Consider the following 10,387-nt stretch of genomic DNA (forward strand, 5'->3'; position numbering starts at 1 on the left):
TGAGGCTTTATTTTTGATGCAAACCAGGTACTTTGTGTAAAATCAACATTTTCATTGTTTTCTATGAGAAAGACTCTTTCAACTTTTAAAATTCATATCTTGATTTGGGTATAATGTTTTTTTGTTGTTTTGGTTTTGTTTGATTTAGGTAAATAATGCCTATTTTTCTAAACTGGTGTGGTGTCCGTTTTGTAGTGTTTTCACTGTATTACTGTTTGTGTTGGTACAAATACTTTATACATTGCCTCTGAGATAAGCCTCACTGCTTGTGCCAAGCTACCAAGGGGGTGAGCATGGGTTATCTTGAGTGTGTATCTAAATTGCCCTGGCTAGAGTGGGGGCCCCTGCTTGGACAGAGTGCAAACTGACTGCCAACCAGAAACCCCATATCTAACATTGTCCTACTTGTATCATAAGGGGGTTGGAGAGACAATGTTTAGAGTGTGGCGGTACATGTGTAAGATAAGTTTAGAATAGGATAGATAGGTGTAGGCGTAAGTTAAGATAAATTAGTTAAGGTTAGTTTAGTGTAGGGTAGTGTGTAGGTTAGGTTAAGTTTTGATATGATGTTCTTAATATTTTTTTAATAAATCCTGTTAGTATTAGACAATTATCTCTCCATGTTGATTGAATGTCTAGGTGTTCTGATGTGTGCACTGGCCATGTAGGAGGAATGCCTTAGGATATACTTTCTGTCTTTATTTCCATGGATCACCATGTGCATCCCCTATGACCAAGGATCTGTCACATTGGCTGCTAAATGACATCAGCTACTCAAAACACTTGTCATCCACAGGATTCCTACAAAGAAAATGGGAGAAAAAGGAAACATAGGGATGGCGCTCACAGCAACTACACCATTAACTACTCATTAAACCAATATTATCACGGTGCTCCTGGAAGGAGGGTCCTCCCAACTCCTCCAAAAATTCTCATAGAGAATATCAAAGAACAATTAACAAATTCCAAGGCACTACGTGTAAATAGAAGAATTAGGGGGTCATTCCGACCCCGCCCAAACACCGCACCGCGGTCAAATGACCGCCGCGGTGATTCTAACTTTCCCGCTGGGCCGGCGGGCGATCTCAAGAAGATCGCCCGCCGGCCCAGCGGGAAAGCCCCTGCAAAGAGGAAGCCGGCTCCGAATGGAGCCGGCGGATTTGCAGGGGTGCGACGGGTGCAGTTGCACCCGTCGTGATTTTCAGTGTCTGCAAAGCAGACACTGAAAATCATTATGGGGCCCTGTTAGGGGGCCCCTGCACTGCCCATGCCAGTGGCATGGGCAGTGCAGGGGCCCCCAGGGGCCCCACAACACCCGTTCCCGCCAGCCTCTTCCTGTCGGTGTAAACCGCCAGGAACAGGCTGGCGGGAAGGGGGTCGGAATCCCCATGGCGGCGCTGCAAGCAGCGCCGCCATGGAGGATTCCCTGGGCCAGGGGTAAACCGGCGGGAAACCGCTGGTTGTCCTTTTCTGACCGCGGCTTTACCGCTGCGGTCAGAATTGCCCATGAAGCACCGCCAGCCTGTTGGCGGTGCTTCCGCGGCCCTCTGCCCTGGCGGTTTCAAACTGCCAGGGTCAGAATGAGGGCCTTAGTGTCCATATTGTGAGTGTCCGTACGTCTTCTCCTTGTTGAAAAAAAAAAGAAAAAAGGGCAAGTAAACAGAAATTAACAGTTTGAGTCCAAACGTTTTAATTCACGATGTCCAAAGTAACAGCTTTCAAAACACAGCCAGTGTTTCCCCTTGGCCGGAGTAGTACTTCAAAACAATGCACTGGCCCTTTTTTTTTTTTCAACAAGGAGAAGACGTACGGACACTCACAATATGGACACTAATTCTTCTATTTACACGTAGTGCCTTGGAATTTGTCATTTGTCATCCACAGTTCCAGCCATTCACATTGTGTACATTTTCAGAATCTTTGACAGATAAGTATGGAACTTCAACTGTCATCGCTGGGGTCTGGCAGAATTATTGGTGGAAAGTGTGGCACTTCTGACATCAGCCATTTTAGGGTCTGGATCCTGGCACACTGGCAGCTGCCCATCACTGATGAAATTCACCTCTTCTGAACCACACATATTAGTTGTACTGGTGCTCTCATCTGGGTAAATTACCAGACACTTGGTTTTGACCAATACATGCTGTTTGTCAACTTCCATGAATATCAGGTCAATACATGCATTTAAGGCTCTGTAAGTTGGTTGTAGCCCACAACACCATCATTCACCCTTTTCATGTTAGGATCCTATTGTGTGGCTTTGTGTCTGACATTAATGCACACAAGTAAATAGGTTATGTTCTCATTGACATAGCTTCACACAATGCATACATTTAGCTGAGTTGATGAATCACAGTAAACGTTGACATGTTACATGCGAACAAGGATATTTATTTACAGGTGCAAGTGTATTTTCCAATTTGCAATACAAGGTCCAGTTCACAGACCCCATGACAGATCCTGAGCCATTTGTTGTATATTCAGAGTCCAAGGGTGAGGGACATGTCATGAGACATGGTTATGAGAAGTGTGCATAAGTGAGGAGGTTTCCAAATTGGCAATATGTATACATTGAGACAATAACAAAACATAGCAGTCAAGTCGACAGTGGTAGACTGAAGAGGGCACATTGCCAGCTGTCACAACACTGGCATGATCTTAAGCACATACCTAAGGAGATGGGTGGTTTTCAGTGTGAATGTCGTAACTTCCACATCCCAATCCTCTGATGTGTGTGGTGCCTCCTGTGCCATGGGTGGTGTTGTTGTTCAGATTGCGGAGGCCAAACACACATCAGGGGATAGAGATGTGGAGTCAAAGGTCCTGGCACCTGCCATGGGAACACATAAGGCATCACTGCAGCAAGGAGAAGCTGCTGATTTCTCAACACCACATCACAGTGGTAGGCAGTCATGTTTTCCATTAGGTAGGCCACTTCCCACTGTATGGACTCCAGGATATTCTGTATAGCCCCCAGCATGTTGTCTATCATGTTGTTGACTGAGGCGCCTCTACACTCCCTCTAGGCTGCTTGCTCGGGTCTTCATCCCCACCCTCACCTGCTTGGCCAGCTCACGCTGGACTCCTACCACTGTCCTCTGAAAGGTGATGTCTGGGTCCTTGTAGTCCAGGGCTGTGTCAGGACTGGCTGGTGCTGTGTGTTAGTAGCTGGGTGGCTCATGTGGAGACCCCACAATGATGTGTGTCCTCCCTGCAACTGGAGATGGTGTCTGGAGGGAATCTAGGACATTCTGGAGAGTGTCTTCAATGATGGTCGGCAACTGGTTTTCCATGTCATCTGTAAAATCCAGGACAGGCAGGTTGGCCGGAGGTAAGACATCATCCTCTCCAATGAGATAGTGATATGTCAATCTTTGACTGTGGTGGCTGTTCACATGGCACATCATTCTCTTGCTACCGGAGGCTCAGTGACATTTCACAGACCCCAGGTTTTAGTTGTAAATTATTTGTTGCATTCTTCATCACACATGGGGCAACCTTTCAAGGTATTTTGTGCTTTGATCCCCCTCTACCAACTTCCTTGCAGGCTCCTTGCCCCTGCCACTGACACCATGGTGGCACGAAATGTACTTTCTTATTCACAATGGTGGACATTCCTACAGTAGTGTAACATATGCTGACACTTTTTTGGTGCTATCATGCATTTACACCATGAATGATGGCACTAGTGCAGCAAAGCACAGGTAGTTCCATTGTTTACAATGCTTGTGTTGCATTCTCATCTGCCTCTAGCAGGGCCCCAACATGTGCTAATGGGAAGGGACAGCCCAACCATTAGGGATTTTCTACCCCATGAGTTTGTCCATCCATACATTTGGGACATTTCCATGCATACAGCATATCTGCCACATGCATATGTTGGGCTAAGGATGTAGAATGTGAATCAATGCATGCATTTTGAGACTTTGTTTTAATGGCACAAGGTGAACGTGCAGCTTGGATCCACATGGGCAACTATTTGTGTGATGGTACAGTTGCTTTACGGGCTAGTGACATTGTGCCAGTAGTGCACCTTTGATGCCACTTGTGCCAGGTCTTAAGCATGTAGATGTCCCAATATGCAGCATACCAACAATTCACACAACATAGTCAACCTTGTATATCAAGGTTGCAGACATGCCCCATGTGTTGTATGAGTTTTTTTGTGCCCATTCCCAAGAGGCGTGACGAATTGTGTGTAGTTGTTGTTGGTCCAACCCTGCGCTTTGTGTTCCACAGGTTGCACACCTAGGCCCTGTTTTTTTCTCAAGTGGCACAGCTCAGTGCAGCAGCAATATAAGTTGCACAGCACTGCACCACTTTTGAAATGCAGGGATGCTCCATGTTTGCTGGAATATGGCACACCCCTGCATTTTCCCCAGCGCCTGCACAGATTTGTTCTCCCTGTACCCACGCAAGCATCCTTGCACCATAGTGAAGGGGGCCTGCATAGAGGGGATAGATTGTTTATATGCAGGAAGGTATCCTTCCTGAACATGAACAAGCAATTATTGCAAGGTGACATCTCTATGTGAGCTGCAGGATGCAGCACACATGAGAAGGGCAATGACACAAGGAGGAAGGAAAGCATTTTGCTGCTTATCCATCCTGACACCACCCTGGGGGCGGTGTTGACTTCAGTCACAGTCTTTAATGAACATGTTGCTTTGGATCTGGGGCAAAAACAATATGTAATGGGTATTCTTGTGGCACATCAATCCAGATAGTTCCCCCCTGCAACTTACACTGCATTTGATGTAGTTCCTGGTAGTCTGCGCTGTGCTGTGATTCCAGTGACCAGCTCCTCTGAGATGACTGCTGCCACCATCTCCTCAGCTCATCTAGGTCCTCCTGTGGTGCATGACTTCCACCTCCAGTCTGCAGTGCTGCCTTTCGGTTCCTGGACAGTTTCTCCTTAGTTCTGCATTTGCAATCATGCCATCGCTTCTTGCAATCGGTGACAGTCCTCCTCACCTCTGCCACGCTGCTGGCTTTGTCTACTATTGCTTGAGATATGGTCTCTCTCACACCTATTGGCAATTTGGAGGTGGTGATGAGCTGGTGTTGGTGCTCTGTTACCTCTCTGACCAAGATGTCATGCTCCTCCTCACTAAAGCGCCACTTCTGCTTCCTCTTCTCCTTCTACTGGGATTTTCTGGACCCTCCTGGCTGATACTTGGCTGATTGGGCCCTCCCTAGGGTCTCTCCTGGCCTGCACTTTCCATCTTGTCTTCCCAAATGTTTTTTTCTTGAGTGTGTGTTTTTTTCTTACGCTAATGCAGTTAAATATGGCGCTAACCCGTCTTGCATCAAAAAACATGCTGCAAAACGGCCTGGCTCCACTTTTGCAGCATTAGTGTAATTTTTTCTTACGGCACGTCACAGTGGTTATCGTTATTTTTGTTTGCCGCTAACCATTCCCTAGCACCATTGTGCATCATTTCTTAAATATGGCGCACTGATGGCACTAGGGAATGATGTTAGCTCGCTGTCCGTTTTTTGATGCACAACTGCGCTAGTTGCTCGCGGGAGGGATAATGGGCAGGGAGACGCAGCACATGACGGGGAGACAAAAAAACAGGCTCACACCCTGCCCTGCATCCAATCCTAATGCTGCTTTCATGCTGAGGCAGCATGAAAAGCAGTATTTGGACTGGAGAGTGGAAGTCTCTACCTGCTGTCTCCAACCTGACAATGCCGTTCCTGCGTTGCCAGGTTGGAGAGAGCCTACCGGGCATGTGTGTGTGGCTAGCCCAAGACAGCCGGCCAAACATACATGTGCACTGAGGGGGAGTGCTGTGAATTCCCCCTCCATGCTTGTCACAGCCTGAAGCCCCACCCCTTTTACAAGAAAACGATACTAAACATAGTTTATTATTGTTTTCTTGTAAAGGTTTTGTAGCTGCTGCTGCTGGCGGGAGGGGGCAATATTCCTCCGCAATAGAGCCTTGAGACCCTCACGGGTGAGTAGTTGAGTTCTATAGAAACTGATTGATTGATTGATTGATAGCGGAGGAGCCGCCCCTTCTTTATGACGCTGTGGTGTGTTATCCAATTTTCAAAGAGGTATCGGCCGATAGCAGAACAGACAAAGCACTGTGCTGCTCCTTCTTGGGGGAAACATAACCACATTGAAATCTAGGCTACCAGCAGATGATGGCTCAAGCAGGCACTTTCAACAGCAGTAAAATAGGGTGCATCACTGGGTGCCTACTACCGCAGATATCCCCCTTCTGTGAAACTTCACTACAGTGCATGATTACTCTCCAAGAAAGCACATTTTTCCTGCATGTACCCTGGCCCTCCCGACACTGGGTGGTACTGCCAACTACAAGCATGCACTTCATGCCACTCAAGCTAGTGTGCCAGGCTTTAAAGCTGCATCAGCTGATATCAACAACGCTGATGCCCAATGCCAACCCTATGTGGGCAAACTGTATGTACCCACAACATTCTGTGCAATCCTTATAGCAAAGACAAGATGCTAAAAAAAAAATGGAAGAAATATACACAAGTTGTTATAAACCTAGCTGAGGAATTCTTGCAGTCTGTTTACTATTTCAGAGGTTTTTCGCGCAGAAGCTGTGTCAGCCTGTACCTAGGCGGGGATGCAATAAGCATGAGTGCTCACATACACTTTAGAAACTTTAGAAATGAAGTAGGAGTAGATGCCTGGCTTTTGTTGCCATGTTTGTAGTTCGGGGACATACATCAACATTCATGAACTTCAGTACATCTGAAAGGGGCAGGTACACAGGCAATACCAACCACAGACACTTATCCAAATGGGAAAAGTCAGTGAGTGTAATTAAATTGTCACTTAAGGGAGAAAAATACATTTGTGTGAATTGCAGCAAAAAAAACAACTATAGATATAAAATACTCAGCTAAGCACCACACAAATCATACATGGGATTTTCAACACAGATTATTAGAAGTTTAGTATAGTTTTCTGGCCAGATTCAATCAGTCTAAATAGATCTCTATGCATTTCTTCAATTCCAGGATTGATAATAATTTTTTTAGCACATCAGCAGAAGGAATATCAGCTAATTCTTGGAGGCTGCCCGGATGTCCACGTTCTAAGCAATTTATACTATTTCAAATATCAAGGTTAAAGAACCTTGGGAACCAATTGCTACCTATTGGTTTGAAAACATGCATTGAAAAGCTTTATTATGCCAATGTTAATTTCCTTAGTTCTGACTCCATAAACCATTGGGTTTAAAGCTGGTGGCACAATCAAGTGTAGAACATTGAGCAAAATAGTGACGTCTGGAGGAACGTTGTTTCCTGGTCTATATGTTATGGCAAGAACTAGGAGAATGGAGTAAAAAAACAGGATTAAAATCAAGTGGGAAGTGCAAGTGCTGAAGGCCTTCAGTGAAGCCCCTTTTGACCTCATCTTCATCACTGCGCGAAGGATCAGGTAGTAAGACAGTGCGATCAACACCAAGTCTAGGCCAAGAACAGATCCCGCTGTGACCAGTTGATGAATGTTATGCAGCTTTGTGTCATCACACGCGAGTGAAGCGACGGCTAAATTTGCACAGAAGCTGTGTTCAATAATAATGTTGGAACAGAAGTGTAAGCGTGTGAAAAAGAAGGGCATTGGGACAAACAAGCTCAGAGGTCTTATGAAGATCAACACAGCAGCTTTGACCACAAATCTGTCAGTGATGACTGAAGAGTAGCTCAAGGGATGGCAGATGGCAAAGTAGCGGTCAAAGGCCATGACCAGGAAGGTACCAGATTCCAAACCAAGAAAGCAGTGAACAAAAAACATCTGAGTGAAGCATTCTGTGTGACTGATGGTCCGGTCATTAAACCAAAGAAGCGCCAGGAGCTTTGGAGTTGTCAACATACTCAGAACAAGGTCCACCAAGGCAAGCATGCCTAGGAGATAGTACATGGGCTCATGGAGGCACTGCTCCCGGTATATTGTGGCTAGGAGGATGGGATTTGCTGCTGTGGCTAAAAGAAATAGGAGAACCAAGGGGATGGAGAGCCAGTGCTGCCATATTTGGAAGCCTGGAAAACCTGCTAGAATGAATTCTGATTTGAGGTTAGAGCTTTGGTTGATAGCAGAAAGCATTATGATTCAGAATTATAGATCTTGCAGCTCTGGAAGCAAGAGGAGATATCAGAAGGTCAATGAACCAATAATATTTTTTTATTATTTATCTAAGATTGGTTACAAATGAACCATATAAATGTAGTAAAAAGATAGCAAATCACACACTTACATTATTGTCATCTTCAAATTCTCTCTTTAATTTTTGTTTTTTTAATTGACAGCAAAATGTATAATTAATATTACACAAAAATGAACATATCTGCATTTGAGCAACAATCATAATTTACATATTTAAAACGTCAAACAGCAAGGAAATTCAATTAAATGCATACCATAAATGTTAAAAGCAAAAACTCTCCAAAGGTCATCCCACACCATCATGGTTTGCTAATTGTAGATCATGAACAGATCACAAGGAAATTCCTAAATAGAAACATAAACATTACAAAACTAATTTCATAACTTAATAAACTTTTTTTGTCAGCCAAGACCTGTCAATAAATATACTTTCACTATAGTTCACTATATTTATTAATCTAGTCTGAGAAAATTAGAGTATATTGTGATTTCTCTTTTTGCAATATCAAAAATCGAGTTACAAATAGAGAAAGAAAATGCACTTACTCTCTCAATTGGACAGGGTCTTATTCTGCAATGCATAGCCCCAGAGGCCTCTCTTTGGATCAATGGAAATTAATATATTAAGAATACTTTCACACATCTTAAAAACATTTTCCCAAAACGTAATCATCTGGGGACACAGCCATTCTGTATGGAACCAATCCCTGATTTCCCCATGATGCACTGGGATTAACATCACTATTTGCTATATGTAGGAAGGCAGAGGTTTCACATATTAACCATTTAGCAGAGTTTGCAACCCGTTGTAATTAGCCCCCTCAACGTGTCAAGAGGTGCGTGTTACGTTGTACATTCCAATTTCTGTGCAATTTTCATAAAATATCTTTTGTTTTAAATTTACCAGGGAGCAGTGACATAAACCAGCTGATCTTTACTGGTATTTTCTATTTAATTGATATTTTAAAAACTCGAAAGTAGTACTATGAGAAAATGCCTTCTTTATGGTCTCAACTCCCTTTTTGCTGAATTTAATTTCTTATGTTTAGCATCTACACAGTGCTTTGCAGTGCCCAGTGTTTGTGACTGACTCCTAAAATATGTGAAAATTGGCTAATCCTTTGTTGGTGTAGTTAGGTCTCCTATAAGTCCATTCTATATGATGTGGAAACTACAGTTTTGGTATGGGAAGTTAAATGTCACCTATGGACAGCAGTATTTATTTTTGCCATCCACTAATGTGACAAAACAAATTTAGCTTCAGGCCTACCATTCTAGCCTGACTGCTGAAGCTTACACCTGTGGTGCAATCTGTCAAAATGATTAGGGGCGAGCCTAATAATAATTATGCTGGTGTAATCAAAGTAATTTTCTAATTCTGTGTTATTCTTTGATGCAGAATTACCAAAAATAATGCAATTACACCTACTTGCTTGATGAAGAGTAATTTGGGGGAAACAATCCTACCCTGAGATCACATGAAGGGACAATGAGCAGCTGATCGCTATTTGTGCTATGCGGTATTTAGCACTGCTTCTTAATGTGAAATGCATACTTGCATTCATTTTGAATGCAAGTATGCATTTTGGGCTAAGAAAATGGCACTTAATGCCACTGGTAAGTTAAGTGAAAACCCTACCCCAAGAGCGCATTTAGGGGCATATTTAAATGCCCTTAGCGCCTCCTTGCACCACTTTAGCAAAATTGTTTTACTCTAACATTTACCCAACAAGGCCAAATCACCGCACAAGATTTACAAAGCGACCCAATGCATGCATTGCGCCACTTTGTAACCCTTGCGCCACATTATGCCTGCGCCAGGCATAATGTATGCAAGGGGGGCATGCCCCCATTACGGGGCTGAACAAATGTTGCAAAGAAATCATTTTTGGGGCATTTTTAATGCCTGCTTAGAGCAGGCGTTAAAAGGGGGGCATGTCATTGTTTTCAATGGGCCCTTATTTACTGTTCAGGGTTAGCGCCAACATTTTGGCACTAATCGTGAACAGTACATCAATAGTGTCAGAAATGTTGATACTATTGCCCCATACCCTGCATCATGGTGTGCCGTATTTTAAATACAGCTCACACATGGTTGTGGTAGGAGGGTGCAAGGGGCCACAAGAAAAGTGGAGCTACATGTATTGTAGCTCCACTTTTCTTAAATGTGGCCCTTAGTGAGCGTGAATTGTGGCTCGCATTTGCTATTCATGTTCATTTGCATTTAGCATT

General features: G+C 43.9%; 1 protein-coding gene across 1 annotated transcript; it reads right to left on the minus strand.

Annotated features, from left to right (window-relative positions):
• Positions 1–6,421: 6,421 nt before the first annotated feature.
• LOC138249366 (olfactory receptor 56A4-like) lies at positions 6,422–8,095 on the minus strand. The gene is made up of 2 exons (XM_069203325.1): positions 7,173–8,095; positions 6,422–6,464 (listed from the first exon to the last, which is right to left on the minus strand). Exons 1-2 carry the CDS (start codon positions 8,093–8,095, stop codon positions 6,422–6,424), a joined length of 966 nt encoding a protein of 321 aa, XP_069059426.1.
• Between the last annotated feature and the right edge of the window lie 2,292 nt (positions 8,096–10,387).

This window comes from Pleurodeles waltl, chromosome 8 (genome assembly GCF_031143425.1).
Source record: "Pleurodeles waltl isolate 20211129_DDA chromosome 8, aPleWal1.hap1.20221129, whole genome shotgun sequence".
Lineage (NCBI taxonomy): Eukaryota > Metazoa > Chordata > Amphibia > Caudata > Salamandridae > Pleurodeles > Pleurodeles waltl.